The 19,250-nt window shown below is 33.7% G+C and overlaps 1 protein-coding gene across 4 annotated transcripts in view; it reads right to left on the bottom strand.

The window, feature by feature from the left end:
* Window positions 1-19,250, bottom strand: part of MKLN1 (muskelin 1) — a 326,912-nt gene that overhangs the window by 78,682 nt on the left and 228,980 nt on the right. For all 4 annotated transcript variants that reach the window (XM_061198731.1, XM_061198728.1, XM_061198730.1 and 1 more), the window contains 2 exons: window positions 4,818-4,895; window positions 1,669-1,734 (listed from right to left, as the gene is read on the bottom strand). In XM_061198731.1, coding sequence (XP_061054714.1) covers window positions 1,669-1,734; window positions 4,818-4,895 — 144 coding nt within the window. The remainder of the gene's footprint in view (window positions 1-1,668; window positions 1,735-4,817; window positions 4,896-19,250) is intronic.

Genomic DNA, 19,250 nt, shown 5'->3' with positions numbered 1-19,250 from the left:
GACCTGAAAAGTCAGCATTTAATCGTCAATGACTCTGCTCACACAAAGTTCTGTCAGGATATTTGCCTATCATTTGAATCTTCTCATTTTCCATTCTCAAATATCATGAATTACAAAAAAAGAGAAAAACTTTCTCTTTTTTTACACATTTATTTTACCTATTTTACACAGTCCATATTCCATAATAAGCAACACAGTAAGCACTATGAACATTCCTTCTGCTCCCTGATAAGGTGGACTTTAAATGTTAAAGTAAACCACATTACTTTCGCATTTAAGGAAAAGAGCATTTTGTCTAGAAAATTAAAGTAGCTTTTCATCACTCTTTTTTAGTATTTTATTAGCAATTTTTAAAAAAAGAATTTAATATTTTCATCATGACTGAGAAAAAGAAGAACAGCATTATAAATTCCACTGTATGTTCAAAAGAGGAGAAAAGCTACTGTAGACGATCTAAACACAAATTTTTAACTCTTTTTTTATACTGTATTTAATTTTGGATTAAAAAAATAAATTTCTGTATAGATCTGGTTCTTTGAGAAATAAGCATGTGCGTATTTACTGAACTCTCAGGTAGAAAAAAAGATGCTTAAGACTCTACAGCTGAGTCAAGCCTATTTTTGTGGGAAGGAAGGGGTCTGGGAAGAGGGGCCAAGATTAGGAAAGCAAATTCCTAAGCCTCAAAATGAACCTTTTCCAAAGAGACCCTAATAATACTCCCAAACAAACTCACAGGTTACTATACAAATTTAGCAGTTAATTTTAAATATTATAATTCCTCCTTTTATAAAACATTTGTGAAAATACATTAATGCCTAGATGATTATCTGCATTGCAATAATCTTAGTAATTATAATGAGTCAAAAAAACTTTATTCCTGAAGCACTACTGTCAGCATAATACAATAATAGAACAGAGTTTTTATTACACTTGGAAAAAGTAAAATATTATTTGGGTGGATACTGGCATTGTATGTGGTAAAGTTTTCTAAAACCAAATAATAAAATAAAATTATACAAAATTCTTGGTATTATTTGCTTTTCAAGATGGTAGTTTGAAACCTATTATAATTTTAGCATTAACCTCTAAATATAATGGTATTTAAGCTGTTCTAGGCTGTAGAAACCTAAGGAAAATTTTCAGTATCAAGTTGCAGAATAAAATTAAAAAGGCAGCAAAGAAGACTAACTAAAACAAATTACTTATAGGCTTGTGGACAGTGTTTAGCAATTTATGCATCTACCAACACTTAGGCTACTTAATTTTACATTCTCTCCCTCTAAAATATATCTTAATTCTCTTTTACTGCAACAATTCCCATATTATGGCATTAAAATATAAATGCACTAAAAATCCAGAAATACTCCACAGTATACTATGGAAATCAAACACATATAAAACTACACACACACACACGGCTCTAAAGGGCTGCACATTACATTTCTTTTAGGTCATCTAATTTCATTTGTGCAGCAGCCTCCCCTCCCTGACGTGCCATTGCTTAGTTTAGGTTATACCTGTAGATAATGCCTATTTTCTTTGCTACTTGGTTATGGCCAATGACATTTAACTTGGTAAGGAATGGAAAGAAGCACATTTATGAGTACCTGGTATTTAATAATGTATAATTTTTTAAAGAATTTGCTTTCCATTCCAAGTAGTCCTCACCTGTTTGAACATCAATAACCATCTGATGGCCTCCTCTCATTCCTGGTCGGTTATCTTCTCCATCACCTGAAGTAGAAACAATATTTTCTTTAAATGAATACCACAGAACAACTGCATATCCAGAGTAACTTCATTCATAAGTCTGTAATGAGTAGTGAAAATAACACACACTTATTCTTTCAATATTAAGAATAAGACGACTCGTAAGAGACATAATATGACATAACTAAGTTTATAATAATTATCTTGCTCTTTTTTTCTAATTGCTTTCAGGCTCTTAATGCAACTGGAAGCTACTTTCAACTTATTTAGGACCAATGCCAATGCCATCAGCAAAGACACAGGATATTCCACAAAAACGTAAAATCTCTAAACTAGTGCAGTGACCAAGTGAAGATGGAAAACAATCACAGAACTAGATCACAGGTCTATAACTCCAGGCATGGTTTATTAGTACAATGAGCATAAAACTAGCTACTGAAAACTAAGATGCTAGCAAGTTTTACATTAATGATAATTTCCTCACTGTATTAATTTTGTGCCAATATTTCAGAAATCATCTCCCACATAATCAGACAGTAGTACTGTCTGACAAAATGTAAGATTTGCTTCCCTTTGATTCTTATTTACATCACAAAGCTTAACAGGCAGGTTTAAATATAATCAGTGAAAATTTTAAACCTCTGAAGGAGAAAACTATTGTTTAACTCATATTTATCTTACTTTATATCAGATCTTTTATATATGAAGATATAACTTAATTTCAACGGTTCAAAAGGTTACAGGATTCTAATGCCTTACTTGATGTAAACCAGAAAACCTGAGGTTTTCTTTGTAACTCTCCCATTAATTGAAATACTTTACTTTAGGTAATAACTTTCCCTATATCAGCTTTCTCCTATGTAAAATAGGGACCATCCAATTTTTTTTTTAAATTGTGTTTTTTAGGTAAAGGGCATTTTTATTTTTTTTTTTTGTTTATGTATTTTTTGGCCACGCCCTGCGGCATGCGGGATCTTAGTTCCCCAGCCAGGGATCAAACCCATGCCCCCTGCACTGGGAGCCCAGAGTCTTAACCACTGGACTTCCAGGGAAGTGCCGGGAACATCCAAATTTTTACTAATTCCACAGGGGTATTATGAAAAAGACTGAAATGTCAGTTCTTGTATATTATAAATAAGATGCAAAACTGAAGCCGTATTCAAGCACTAAACATTCAGAAGTTTCCTGCAAATTCCTTCTCCTTTTTAATAGCTAGGTTTAGAATTTACAGCTCATTATTGTTGAAGTTTCGCCCTTTTCTTCCTTCTTCCCCCAATTAGTAAAGTCAGTATTACCACTTTCAAGAACAGATTAAGAGGGACTTCCCTGGTGGCACAGTGGTTAAGAATCCGCCTGCCAATGCAGGGGACACAGGTTCAATCCCTGGTCTGGGAAGATCCCACATGCCGCAGAGCAATTAAGCCCGTGCACCGCAACTACTGAAGCCCGCGTGCTCTAGGGCCCGCATGCTGCAACTACTGAAGCCTGAGCGCCTAGAGCCCATGCTATGCAACAAGAGAAGCTACCGCAATGAGAAGCCCGTGCACTGCAACGAAGAGTAGCCCCTGCTCACTGCAACTAGAGAAAGCCCGCATGCAGCAATGAAGACCCAATGCAGCCAAAAAAGAAAAAAAAAAAAATTTTTTAAATAGGGACTTCCCTGGTGGTGCAGTGGTTAAGAATCCAGCTGCCAATGCGGGGGACACGGGTTTGAGCCCTGGTCTGGGAAGATCCCACATGCCGCAGAGCAACTAAGCCCGTGTGCCACAACTGCTGAGCCTGCTGTGCTCTAGAGCCCGCAAGCCACAACTACTGAGCCCATGTGCCGCAACTACTGAAGCCCGCGCACCTAGAGCCTGTGCTGCGCAACGAGAGAAGCCACCGCAATGAGAAGCCCGCACACTGCAACAAAGAGGAGCCCCCACTTGCCGCAACTAGAGAAAGCCCGCACGCAGCAAGGAAGACCCAACGCAGCCAAAAATAAATAAGTAAAATAAATTCTTAAAATAAATAAAAAAGACAGATATTTGATTATAAAAAAAAGAACAGACTGTCAGTATGTTTGCATTTTATATATTTAATTAATCCATTAGTTTTCAAATATACTAGTCTGTTTGCTACAACATGCACTTCTGAAGAAAATTACCTCATATATGACTGATAAAGCAGGAAAATGATGCTTATATAACTCAGAAATTATGGAGGTTCATAAGCAATTTTCTCCAGTATATTAATGTTTAACACTATTTGAGGAAAGCTTTCTCACACTTAAAATGAAGGCTTTAGCAATGTATGAAGACCACAGGAAAAAAGCTGACCATCCACAGAACTGCCTTCCATTAACGCAAATAGTTGCATTAAAGAACTGCTACTCTTTCCACTGTATTAACCATCTGACAAAGCAGTGAGTGCAGATGAAGAAGTGACAAAAACTTCCCCCATATGAAAAGACAGATTAATGAAGAATACCACACCCTAGGTCAGATTTTAAGTTTTGATAAAAGTAGTCTTCATCGGAAGCAAATGTCCTTGAGGGTCTATAGCTCAAAGAAAGAAGAATGAGCCCCAGGGTTTAAAGCTCCAAAATCACTGTGATGCGCAATATAAATGCCTATAAAGATTTAACTGTACTAGTATTTATTTTTATTAGAATTGTTATTTTTTATTATTAGTATCTGGTTATATTAGTTTTTATCATTAGTATCTGACTATAAAGTTCCACAGATTTAGAATGGTATGTCCCATTTCTACTTCTCTCATAAGCCCTATTAGCTTTTGTGAGCAATTTTGCAGAACTTTAGGTTTTTCAGGGACACGTTTGGGATTAAACACAATAGCCTATAATTTTATAGTGTCTCTATAAAAGCAGTTTATGATGGTATTCTGTGTAAAAAATGCCCAACCTTCTGTTATAGCAATAAAACAAAAAGGTTTAAAAGAAAAATTTAATATAATAAACTTCCTCTGCCAACTAGTTGAGGAACCTATGTCTTGTTTTAAACACCTGCTTTTCATTAATAGGGTACAGTTAAACTTGAGCTACCTTCGGATACATGAAACTGGGACATTAAAGGAAAACCACCCACAACCTAGAAGGTAGGACTTACCTTTGGTGCTTTTGGGAATGATTTGACTCCATCGTGGCTTATATTCCTGTTGACTGATATACTGATTGAACAAGCCATCTGCAAATATCAAAGAATGAGAGAGAATTACACCTTAACAGCTTACACTTTTTATTACAGCAAAAAAGACCAAAATGTAGAAGCCTACATTAAAGAAAATTACTAATATGTCACTAATACAATAGCACATTTTCATAAAATGTGTCAGTTCAGTTTTTATGCTACCTCAAATATAAATAGCAAAGTATCAGTTGACACAACCATGTAAACGAATTGTTTTAGTGGCAGCTCATACTAAACTTACTAAGTTTCCCCCATTTTTGTACTACTATACAAAAAAGCTAGAGAAGGAAATGGGAGCTCCAACAACTTTGGTCGAGGCCCTTGTCTTCAGGAAAAAAAACAACTAATCCTTTAAAGTGAAAATACCATTTTTAGAGTTTTCTTTGAGTACAAAACTACATAAAGATAAAAGTACCAGTAATAGTAATAGTATATTTATTGAATACTAAATGTTAGAATCTGTGCTCTCTTACTTATCTGATTTAATTCTAAAAACAGCCTTATGAATTGGGCATTATCATCTTCATTTTACAGATGTGGAAATGCATATTTAGAGAAATTAATGAATTTAACCCAAATCACACAGCTCTTGAGTGGTGGGGCTGGGACTCATGTTTCACTATGCTTTACTTACTTCATTAATAAATTCTAAATCTCCTTCTTAAGAGGAGTTGTTACAGTACAGTAACTAGTTGTTACACTAGGTACTACGATGGTCATGGAGACTGAACTCCCCACATACATCCATTCTACCCCAAATTATTATCAAGTCCTAATCCTGTGCCCCTCAACAAAGATTAGTTTAAGAATGGTATGAAACCCAATTCTGGCTAATGAAACATGAGGATCTCTGGCGGGGGGTGGGGGGGCCTTCAAGGAAATGTTTCCTTACTTTTAAATGACTCTACAGAGAAGAAAAATGTACTTTTGTTCCCCTGGAAATGTTCAGAATCTGTATGCAAATGTACATCCCTGCTATAGCCCATTTGTAGAGGTCTGATAATGAAATCAACTCTATAATGATGACAGGGCAGAGAGAGATGAAGAAACTGGATCACTGAATTGACTAACCATGAAATTTACCTTCTCTCTGGACTTCTTGTTATATGATAAAATAACATTTCCTTACTTTTTAAACTAGGGTTTTCTTTTACATGAACCCAAACAGATTATAATTTATAGAGTTACCTTTACTATAAATTCTGTCACTTGACTCTGATTTCAATCTGAATAAAGGATTCCCTTTTGCTTCACTTAGTCACTGAAAGCAAATACTTTTCCAAAGATTTTATAAGTAAAACTGTCTGTTCTCTGTGACTTGTGTACTTGCCAGAGACTGTGTAATTTACAAAAACCTCCCTAATCTCTTTCTTTTCTGGGTAATTATGAAACTCAGTCTTAACCACACCCTTCAGCTTTCAAGTCTTTCCAGATGGCTTTAACTGAAAACCTCTATCCCATAAACTCATCTAGTTTCTTTTTTTCTTTGCCCGTGGGACTTTAAAAAATTCTTGCAAAAAGAAAGTTCTCTCCTTCTTAAATTAGCACTCACAAATTAGCATTTATGTTTTAATTGTTAAAGTAAGGGGAACAAGTGGATTCACAGCTTATTTTTGTGAGAGTGTTTCTATCATATCACCTACTCCCCCATGGGCTTTTCTGACAATTCTTGCCCCATCCAGCCTACTCTGGCCAATACTGGTTTCCCACTACAAGAGCTGGAAATCTTTTCTTTTTTCAGATAAAATGTTGTGGGGCTCCTATTAATAGTAATGATAAGATGATAATAAAATATTAATCATAAATTTAGTATTATATAGAAGTAAAACACAGTAATTAAATTTTATTCCATTTTGTGAAAGGCACATAAAAGTTAAATGATCCTTTTTAAAAACCTTAAACAGAGAAGATAAAATTAATCAATATAAACAATGATTTTAAAATATTAATTCCACATAATGGCTAACTGAAGAGGAGAGAGAGAAAAAAGTAAAGATGGGAGTACATGGAGATGAGTAGAAAACTGAGGGAGATAAGAAAACTCAAGACATGAAAAATACAAAGCAAAAATAGAGACAATTAGAAAAGTAATAAATTTCATACTTTTTAATAGTGCCCAATTGCCATATTACCAAAGTGTCCCATGCTAGTTAGTTACATGACTTTTGATAAGTCAAGCAAGTTCCTCATCTGCAAAACTGGTGTTTAAGAGTTGGATAGGGCCTGAGGTTCCTTCCAAATTGTGGCATACTAGGGTCCCAACACTGTTAGAACCAATATATTTACTCGAACTGTGTGTGTCTGGCTGATTCCATCTTATGTTCATCTTAGAAAAGTCTCCATCTCCTCTTTCCCCTTAAGTCTTCTGTGACTATTCTGAAAAAGAAATCACAATCCACTGGGGGAAATTCTTCTAAGAGCTCCTAAGGCAGTAATCACAGGAACAGTTATAATCTGATGGATGACCCCATTCCTGATCTTTAAAGTCATTCTGAACACTGCAGGTAAAATTAAATTCTCTAATTGTTTCTTCAACTAATCCTTCTATCCCCACTCTTAACTAACCTGAAAAACTTACAAATACTCTGCCCATCAAGAGCTTCACAGTTTCTCTTCTAACAAACACAACTGTCCTATGAAAATATTGTCAGGAATTTTCAAGTAAAAAAAGCAAACTCTCAAACATTATACAATTTTTGTAAAATCATTTTGTAAACACACACACACAGATGAAAAGAAAAAACACTGACATACATCAAAAAGTTAAAAGTGATTTTCTTTGGTTGGCAGGATTAGGATGATTGTGATTTTTGGTTTTGGTTTTTGCCTTTGTACTTTTTTGTTTTCCCAATTTTTTTGCACTGAACTCTATTATTACCGGAAGAAAGGTCACAAAACAACTAGATATGTGGAATTCTTTTCTAAACCTTGGAAAAACTTTGTAACATATTGTTATTACCAATATAAACCATTTTCACATACTTTGTTACCCCTGAAATGTCTCTTCTTCACGGGTCACTAGACACATTCACATTTCTACAAGCAGTGCTTTGTACACTGACATTAGCTTGTTTTAACAAGGACAAAGAGAGCTAAATATGCACAAAGGATTTATGATCAAGCATGCAGAGGAAATTACTTCCAAAATTTAAACATTAAGTAATCCAAACTTAAAATATTAGAAATTATGATGATTTTACACTAGATACAATTAATCTTCTCTTGAATAATGACAGTTAATAGCATAACATCAGAGATGCTCAGTATATAATAAATGCTTAGATTGGAAAAAAGAGCAGGGGGTGGAGGGACTTTCCTAGCCACATGGTTGACATTTCCTTTGAGTCATCTTAATGTTACTAAGTTCCTTACATTACAACAAACTGTACATAAAACTCCTACCTCCAATAAAGCATATTCCTAGTACATAATGGCACCCTGACAAGTCACACCAATCTTGTACAGTAGTCAAGCAAACATTAAAAAAAAATTGCTTGGGGAACTTTTTGCCTCCTTCTGTGTCAAGTAAATTCCTTTTCTCTTCACTAGTCTAAAGTTCACACAATTCTCTTTGATATCTCTTACTTTTCCTTGGAGACTATTAGAAAACCTGAAGAAAATTATTTCAATATAGCATTATCAAATCTGGAAGTAACTCTCTAAAAAGATCTTACCAAAGAAGAAAGAGTTGACTTTTATTGCATACTTACTGTGTATAAGACATCACAAAGGTTAACTCATTTACTCCTTAAAATAAATCTACACAATGGTCATTATTAATTATTGCAAAGATTAGAAAATCAAGGTTCAGAGAAATTAATATCATGCCCAAAGACTCTAAACAAAAAGGTATAAAGCCCAATTCCAAAGTCTAAAATCTTTTCAACTCTTCATAGAATGCATGTAAATAAATATAAACACACACATATAACTAACACACAAATAATAGGTTTTAAATTACAATCTAAGATTACACACTATAATAACAGATATAGCAAAATTTACCTATTCAATAGCACTTCAATAGACAGCAAAATTTACCTATTCAAAAGGAAGACTGGGAAACATAACTCACCATACCAGATCACTCTACTGCAATATTAAACTGATTATAATAAAAGAGGGATAAAACTAAAACAGTTGAAATACATCATAGTTAATTATAATTTAAAGGAAAAAATGTAATCTCCCTCTTAAATAAAGACCTACTGGTAACTGTGGCTAAAGTTTACTTTTTATGTTTCGTTTCTTCTCTGGAACACTGGTTTGTCACTACTCTAGATCACTTTCTTACCTTAAGTATTCATGTCATCTGGAAGTTGTTCCAGACAACAAATGGCTAGTTTGAGAAGCTAGCTGTTCTACCAAAAACCAAAATAAAAACAAAAACAAAACAAAACACCTCTTTTGGAGAAATCCTGGCTTACCATAAGACACAAAAGCTAGAAACATAAATTCCAGCCTTCTCACACCTCTCTACACTACTATTCAACTCTATTTAATTAACTTCTTGATACTTTCATTTTATAATATTAAACCATCTAATCACTCAAAATAAAAAATGACTTAAAAAACTATGTTGCACTTTGCAGAGAAACATGATAAATTAAAGATTACCCTCATTTAATCTATTACAATACATGTTATTGCCTCTTGCCAGGGAAACTGGGTTGTCAATAAATAGTCCAGATCAGATCTGGAGCAAGTTATATTTAGTAGCTATTTTCAATGAAATAACATGCTTAAGAATCTACTTTCATGCTCTCAAACAGAAAAGTAGTAATATAATGTTTATTAATATAACGTTTTCTTGGTGAACAGTCATTTCAAGTGCTAAAGAAACTTTATTTTTTAATAGAACAAATCAAATTTTTCAAAATCAAACAGTCATAAGCTTGAAATCCTTGAGGTGATCAATGAAAATGCTACAAACATTAAAGCAGGGTAAAGATTTTTTCAAAATACATTGCTTTCAGTTCCTTGTTTTAATGTTAAAGAACTCCCTTTCAAGGCCTAAAAACAAATGAAAAGCTGACACCCCTGCAGCCCAAATAATCTCCCCATGTTCCCTATATTTCTAATTCTTGAAAGGTCGCCTTTTGTTTGGTATGCTTACTTGCATATATTCTATATGATTCAGCAAAAAAACTGAGCTTTCTATTGAAACAATGACATTCTCACCTACAAAAATATGAAAACACCTCTTACACTGTTTTAAAAGTCTCAAAAGCAAAAAAGTAAGGCATTTAAATGTTTATGAACTATTTAAAAAAATTACTTCTGTATCTTAAGAGCTCAGGCAGTTGCTAATATGTCTGTATGTCTACTTTTGACAAAAATCTAAAGCAGAAAATCAGAAGGGCCTGCCAAAAGTAAAACCATCCAAAAGAACTGAAAATATGACTTAGGAGAAATCACACTAAGACCTAGTTGCTAAGAATTTTCAAACTACTTAAAAGTCTCCCAGTCCAATACCATCTCATTTTTTCCCTATGATTATGACTATAATAACTAAACACGTTTCATACAGTCCTAATTAGGCACAAGCTGTTCTTGTCTCTAATGGTGAAAGTACATGATTTTTTTAAAGAAAAAAAATATATTCAAGCCTCATCCAAGATTAAAAAAAAAAACAGCACAGAATACAGTACTGCTGCCTACATCGAAGCTTTTATCAAACTGATTTTTCACCAACACAGAGATTTTTTTTACAGAAAAAACTAAAAATTCACTTACAGGTACAGCATAAAAAAGCTTTTTATAGTTCAAGAATAATAATGGCTGGGTAAAAAAGATTTTTTTAAAAATTATGCATTTCAGCAGTTTGATTAAATTCTGAAAAGAGAACTACATGAATTATAACAATTTACATTACAACAATAAATATTGGGGAAACTGAACCAGTAAATATTTACTTGGATGGTAAAGCACGGTGGTAAGATGAACAGATTCAAATTTTAGCTCTGCCACTTACCAGCTATGCTGTCTTAGGCAAATTACTTAATCACTGACATTTATTAAATTGAAATAACAATAATACTTACCTAGAAAGTAGGTACAAGAATTAAATTAATTCATATATAGTGTTTATTAGAGTAGATGGTATATTGCCTTTGAATACATGAATAGTTATAATAATGAAGTAATATTTGGAACTATACTTGGCAAAAAACTAATAATTTTTTATGCACAAAATGAGAAATATGGTACAAAGGCAAACAGGAATTAAGAGAAGGAGGAGCAACTGAGGGGCAGGAATAATTTTTAAAAACTAGCTTGAAAGAGCTAGCCTTGAAGAATGAGTTGTAAGTGAATGGTGATAAAAAGGAAAAGTAATCAGGGAAGGGAATACAACATAAACAAAAGCACAAAGCCATGACCTAAATGGGAAGGAAATCCAAAAAAGAGGGGATATATGTATATGTATAGCTGATGCACTTTGCTGTACAGCAGAAACTAAAACAACATTGTTAGGCAACTACACTCCAATTAAAAAAAAGAAAAAAGCACAAAGGCATGAATGAACAGGAATTAGGGAAAGAAGCCGTCTTTCAGGAAGCAGTCTGGTGAAAAAAAAAAAAAAAAGAGAGAGATTTTGCATTAGGAGTACTGCTGAGAAGAAACGGTGTCCCAAGAGAAAAGCAATACCATAAGGAAAAATCTTGCTGTTCTAGAACACAGTCTTAAGAACCTATTTAAAACAGGAAAACCTCATTTCATTCAAAGATTAATAAAACTCAAAAACAACCAACTCAGAATTTATATAAAGATATAAAAAGGAAAAGAAAAAAAAATTTAAGTGGCAAAAGAATCTGATTCAACAGAAAAATGTAGTCATGTAATTGATGAAAATGGCCAAATACTTTTCCATGAATATAAAAGTTAAGTAAGAAACTCCCTTTATAAAACATGAGCACAAATTAGAGATATAAACAGAAAACAGAGGTATAAATAGTTGGAAGAGATATGGTATGACAACAAAGATAAATAAAACATGAATGTCAGAGTTGAAGGAAAAGAGGAAGAAAAACAAAACGAATACGTAACAGAAATGAAGACCAAGATAAGAAGGAAAGAGAACACTATTAACAATATAGTAATGGAAAAGAGAGAAAGAATTTAGAGAAGGTTGAAAAATTAAACATAAATGTGCAATTAAAATGAGAAAATAAAAGATATACATCTAACTGAAAGAAAACAAAAATACATAATAGTTAACAGGGTCACCACACTGGAGTTGCCCTGTTTATAGAACTATAAAATAATCTAAAATGAAGATATGTTTAATATATTTAAATATTTAAACAGCCATAGGCAAAAAGAGAGATTGCATTCAAAAGAGCAATAGTTGAAGCTGGCAACAATGGAAACTGGTTAACAGTGAAATGACATCCAAAATGTATTTGGCAAAGATAACTGTCAATCTAGAATTCTATACCCAGCGAAAATATCCTTCAAGAAAAGAGACAAATTTTCAAGCAAACAAAAACTGAGAGAATTAATTTGCATTAGAAGAAATGCTAAAGGATGTGCTTAAGGCAGAAGGAATATGATCTTAGGTATAAAATCAAAGATTCAAATAGTAGTGAAGAGCAAAAAAATTAGTAAATATTTGGGTAAAATTAATGGACACTGTATAAAACAAGAATAGTAATATCTTCTAGGGTCTTTGAATATGGTATCAAAATAAAGAACAACAATAGCATATGAGTTGGAAGGTAAGTAGATGGGAGTTCAAAGTCCGCTAAGTCCTTGTACTGATAAATTTTGTAAAGTATGTATATTTGTGGTTATTTATAGACTCACCATAAGTAAAATACAGAGTGTGTTACTTCCAAATAAATAAAGAAAAAAATGAAAAGATTAAAAAGTTTAAAAAGGTAAGAGACAACAACCAAAAATAAGAAATAAAGGACATGACAAAATATATTAAGTAAAATGGTAGGTTTGAACCCATATATTTACCAGTAATTCAATCATGTAAATGAAATAAATGTTCAAATCAAAAGAAGCAGAGTTTTTAAAAAACAACTAAATTTACAAGAGATACTTCTTCAAAAAAAGGATACAGAAAGCTTGAAATTAAAAGATGGAAAAAGATATGTTATGTAAATACCAAATGAAAGCAGATATATGTAAGACAATTTACAACTTAAGGCAACAACATTAGTAGAGATAAAAACACACTTAGAGATAAAAGATTTCATTCAAAATAAAAGAATTTAAAATTTGTATGCATCTAGAAACATAGCTTCAAAATATACGAAGCAAAAACTGACAGAATTATAAGAAGAGAAAATTCCATAATCATAGTAGGAAGTGTTAACACATTTTTCTTAGTAATTGAGAGAATCAGACAGAAAACATTATTGGTAAAGCAGATTTATGCAACATGATTAGCAAACCGGACCAACTGGACATATACAGAACATTGCAGTAACAACTAAAGAACTGGATTTCTGTCTAAGTGTACCTAATATGTTTATAAAAATTGACCAAAGTGGGCCATATGGTAAGTCTTATCAAATTTCAAAGAATTGGAATAGTACAAAATATGTACTCTGACCACTATGCATTTGTGCCAGAAATCAGTAATGAGGAAAAGAGCCAGAAAATCTTTATGTATTTGGAAATTAAAAACTATATTTCTATATAACTATGACTCACAAAAGAACAATACCATTTCCTAATGAAATTACTGAACTGGACAAAAATGAAAACACTTCATAGCACAACTGAAAAATAAGAAGAAGGAAATTTATATCCTTTAATGCATATATGGGGAAATAAAGTCTGAAAATTAATAAGCTAAGCATCAATCTCAATAAATTATAAAATGCATATTAATCTCAAAGAGAGAAAGAAGACAACATCAAATACAGCGCATAAGCCAAGGACATAAAAGTTAACATAAAGAATCAACAAACCAGAAGTTGGTTCCCTCAAAAGATCACTGAACTTGCTAAGCTTATGGTGAAAGCAATAGACTGGGGGGACTTCCCTGGTGGAGCAGTGGTTAAGAATCCGCCTGCCAATGCAGGGGACACGGGTTCAATCCCTGGTCCTGGAAGATCCCACATGCCGTGAAGCAAGTAAGCCCATGTGCCACAACTACTGAGCCTGCGAGCCACAACTACTGAAGCCCGCGTGCCTAGAGCCCGTGCTCCGCAACGAGAAGCCACCGCAATGAAAAGCCCGTGCACCGCAACAAAGAGTAGCCCCGCTCGCCGCAACGAACACCCAACACAGCCAAAAATAAATAAATAAAATAAATAAATTTATTAAAAAAAAAAAAGAAAGTAATGGATTGGGGAGGGAGAAAGAATTCATAAATAACCAATATAAGGAATGAAAAAAAGACACATCTCAAGAAATTCTACAAACATTAAACAGATAATAAGGGGATATTAGGTACAGTTTCACATCCGTAAGTTTGAAATTTTAGATGAAACTGAAACAAACTACTAGAAAACTGTAATTTGTTAAAGCTCAATCAACCAACCAAACAACTCTGAATAGTCCTACGAAGTTTAAAGAAACTGAATTGGTAAGCTAAAAATATTTCTGCAAGCTATCTCAAGCACAGATAGCTCAATGGTAAATTCAACCAAGCATTTAAGAAATAAATAATTCACATCTTACATTTATTCAGAAAATAGGAAGAAAAGGTTAACTCCTCAACACATTATGTGAAATTAGCCTAATAATGATACTAAACCTGAACAGGAAGGTATGAGAAAGAAAAGCCACAAGGTCAACCTTACTAACAAAAATACTTGGAAGAATTCTAACAAAACATTAGTCAATCTAAACCCAAAATAAATTTAAAAAATACATAACAAAGTTAAGTATATATGAGGTTTAACATTAGAAAATCAATTACTATGATTTCATATATTAATAGGGTAGGAAAATCATATCACAAAAGGTAGAGAAAAAGTGGCAAAATCCAATATCCATTTATGACACAAACTCTTAGGAATCTTGGAATCTGATACAGAATCTCCAAAAACCCCAGATTAAAAATATATTTAACAATGAAATGTAAAAAGCATTTCTTCTGGGATCATGAACTACACAGGGTTATCCACTATAATTATGCCATGGCAATCTTTTACTAAATATCCTGGCAGAGATTAAACACAAGGGGGAAAAAGGCATCAGGGTTGGAAAGAAAAATGTATCATTATGCCTAAGTACAGCTGACCCTTGAACAAGACAGGTTTGAACCGCACATGTCCACCTATATGTGGATGTTTTTTCCAATAAATATATTAGAAAATTTTTTGGAGATTTGCAACAGTTTGAAAAAACTCGCAGATGAACCACACAGCCTAGAAATGTCAAGAAAATTAAGAAAAGGTGAGGTAAGTCATGAATGCATAAAATATGTAGGTACTACTCTATCCATATTTATACAGGCATAAGGTGAGTGCTATTTAATATAAAATTAATAATGTGTTGGCTTTCCTACTGTTTTATAACTTTGTTTTCAAAGAATTACATTACTGTACAGTATGCCCCCCTCCCACCCTCTCTCAACTGGAGAAACTATCAGCCTATCATCAGAGGTAAATAGTTTTTAGAAAATATAACAATGTTTCCAATACTGTATTATAAATATGACTAATACTGTATACCATAAAAATTTTACAATTCATTCATTAGCATAAAGACTAAGCTATTGTGAAGCAATTGTATCAATTACACTAGACTACAGTAAAGCAATCATATTGCTGCTGCTTCATTAGCAATGCATGAATTGTTAGACCTGTAAACAAATATGAATTTCTTTTTCCACATTAACTTTCATCTTTGATGTCTAGTGTTAGTAATACATATAATACTTACACAGTGTTCTGTATCATTAAGACAATATTGACAGAAGTACTGACAATTTATCTTGTAAACAGATAATGTAAACTTACGATATTAATAAACATAGTACATACTGTAAATGTTTTCTCTTCCTTATGATTTTCTTAATAACATTTTCTTTACTCTAGCTTATTTTATTGTCGGAATACAGTATATATATGTAACATATAAAATATGTGTTAATTGACTGTTCATGTTATTGGTAAGGCTTTCAGTCAACAGTAGGCTATAGTAGTTAAGTTCTGGGGCAATCAGTTACACGTGCATTTTCAACTGTGCAAGCAGTAGGACGGGGGAGGGAGAGCTGGCGCCCCTAACCCCCACGCTGTTTAAGGGTCAACTGTATTTTAAACTGAATGAAAATGAAAACAACATAGCAAAATTTGTGAGATACAACTAAAGCAGTGCTTAAGGGAAATTCTTAACACCAAATGCTTACATTAGAAAAGAAGACTCTCTAATGGCTTCAGCTTTCATATTAAGAAACTAGGAAAAGAAGAGCAAATTAAAACCAAAGTATGTGGAAAAAAGGAAATAATAAAGATACAGAAATCAATTAAATAGAGAGAAAAGATAAAACAAAGAAACCAAGAGCTGTTTTCTTAAAATAAAACTGATAGATCTCTAGCCAGACTACCAAGAAATGAAAGACAAAAATTACCAGTATCAAGAAGATGATATGACATAAAGGACAATAATGGAATATAAACAACTTTATGCCAGTAAATTCATCAATTTAGGTGAAATGGGCACATTCCTCAAAAGACACAAACTACCAATATTCCCTCAATAAGAAACAGAATATAAATAGCCCGATATCTACTAACAATACTAAATTTGTAGTTTAAAACCTTGCCACAAAGGCAACTCCAACAAGATTTGGGATCTCAAAAAGATTCTAAGGAGAGGGAAATAGGCCTACCATATAATTAACAACTATGGCATAAACCAAGGTATGGGAAGGGAGAGATACAGGGTGAGGTGGGGGTGGGCAGGAGTGTGGGGTGGAGTAGAGAAAAAAGAAAGGAGGAGGGGAAGAGGGAAGAAGGGAGGGAGGGAGAGAGATAAAGACCTCAAGTTTAAACTTTAGGACTACTTTATTAAACTTTAAACTTTATCTCCCCCTTGTCTCACAAAAGCAAACTTTTATTTCATTAACAAATAAGATAAACACTGCAAAGGGAGGTTTTCTTTAAGTATTTTCTGTTCCTGGGTGATTACTTTTGCCTATCATCACTGGATTCTACCTTTTTTCCCTGGCATTGTCAAAGAGGAAGTAGCAATGATTGGTTCAGGCATCACCTCTAATGAAATTAAACGTAAATGTAGGGATGTTTCTAGGCAAATAGGAAGCGTATTAGAGAAATAAATACAGCCCAACACTTTCTTAAAATATAGACCATACTTGAAGAAGAGCACACTAATATACCAAATACACTAAAAGTAGTTTTTGTTTCCTCCACTGTAAGAAATTTGCAAGATGCTTCTGATTCCCTAGACTTTCTTATTTACCAGGCAGGAACTTCTTACCCTTCTCTTCTATGTTTTTAACGGAGCAAAAGCCAAAAAACTTTGCAGTGTTTACTTCCTTATTTGTTCAACAAATCATCATCAGTGCAGTCAGCAGCAAACTGGACAACCCTGGAAGGAATGTTTATTAACTAAACACTGTTCCAAGCCAGTGAGGAGTATAAAAAGTATGACTTGGCTGTTAAGTCTCAAGAATAGTTACTATCAATTTTCCTAAACTTGGTTTCTTCCTAGAGTCAGAAGGATAAGTTAAGTCTCTGCAGTAGCAGAGTTGCACATGATGTTAATAGCTTCTCGTAAATGAGTATATTGCTAAAGAGACAGTTTTAAAACCTGTTTTTAGCTAACTAATTACACAAAGTTGCTGGTGGTTCTGTTGTTTACTTTACCTTAACAAAATATTAAATGCCTTAAAGATTTAAAAGAAAACAAAAAAACCATAAAATTACTTGTGCCTTCTTCATCCTATAGTTAAAAAATACAGAATTCATTCTCAGAAATGGCACACACACACACACACACACATATATATACTTTCATTAGTGGCATTTTGATGGTTTGGTAAGAGATTATTATGTATGTTCCATTTGGGTATACTCCAAAGTATATTCTATTTCAAACACAGTAATCATTTATTTGCAAGTATCATCATCAATTAAATAAACAGTAACAATATACAAGGCTGAGAGGCAGGTTTGTTATTATAACACAATGGAGCTGCAAGCAATTCATTTTGAGTTAACTTTAAATTTATAAACTCAAAGAAGGCAGTACTGGTTCTGTTTTCTCTAGCTGTAAAATATTCAACCAATATCTGATAAATGAGTAACTAATACTAATAAATGATAGTGATAAGACTAAAATATATGAAAACAGAGCACTGAGAAAGTCTATTATTCTTTATTTCTTTCTATAAAAAGAATAGAATTTCTATACAACTTTGTATCATTCCACAAGTTTCATAATTCAGCATTAAGCTGTTTTCACTCACAATGCTTGACTCCAAATGTGTGGGTCTTCTCCTTACACCAACCATTTCTCCAATTCTCTGACTCCAACTTGGTATCCAACCGAGAATCAATTCAATTCTGACACTATCTACCTGGAGTCAGTGTCAGATCTCACAAGTTAAAGGGCTCAGTTCCACAAGACTATCCCCACTTCAGATGCCAATCGCAAACCCCGAGCCACTGGTACTTCTGACCTACCAGCTATAAATTGGGGGTTCCCACAACCCCCACTCAGGTTCGATAATGCTAGAGTAACCACAGATTTCAGGAAAGCACTTTACTTACTATCACTGGTTTATTATAAAGGATACAAGTCTGAAACAGCCAAATGGAAGAAAGATGTAGGGCAAGGTACAGGGGGTGTGTGTGTGTGTGTGTGTGTAGGGCAAGGTACAGGGGGGGTGTGTGTGTGTGTGTGTGTAGGGCAAGGTACAGGGGGGGTGTGTGTGTGTGTGTAGCTTCCATGACCTCTTGGGGCAAGCTCTCTGAACCCCTCGGTTTAGGGCTTTTTTAGAGGTTCCATTATGTAGGCATGATTGATTAAGACATGGTTTTAGGTGATTGAACACCATCTCTGACCCTGCTCCTCTCCCCAGAGGTCAGGGGTGGGGTTGAAAGTTTCAGCCCTCTAATCACATGGTTTGATCTTTCTGGAGATCTGAAGCTATCTAGGGACTCCAGCCACCAGTCATCTCAGCATACAAAAGACACTCATCACCCGGCAGATCCCAAGGGTTTTAGGAGCTGTGTGCCAGGAAAGAGAAAAGACCAAATATTTACTTTTTATTATACCACAGCACCTACTCTGTTCTTTGTTACTATGAAAGTGTAGATTTTTTTAAAAGGATGATACTCTATACAGCAACAACAGAGTTCCTTATTTTAAATAACAAAACATACCAGACCTTAAATATTCAATTGATGTCATCCTCCA

The sequence above is a fragment of the Eubalaena glacialis genome, chromosome 8 (genome assembly GCF_028564815.1).
Source record: "Eubalaena glacialis isolate mEubGla1 chromosome 8, mEubGla1.1.hap2.+ XY, whole genome shotgun sequence".
NCBI classification, from domain to species: Eukaryota; Metazoa; Chordata; class Mammalia; order Artiodactyla; family Balaenidae; genus Eubalaena; species Eubalaena glacialis.
This window is presented reverse-complemented; position numbering and strand designations above follow the sequence as displayed.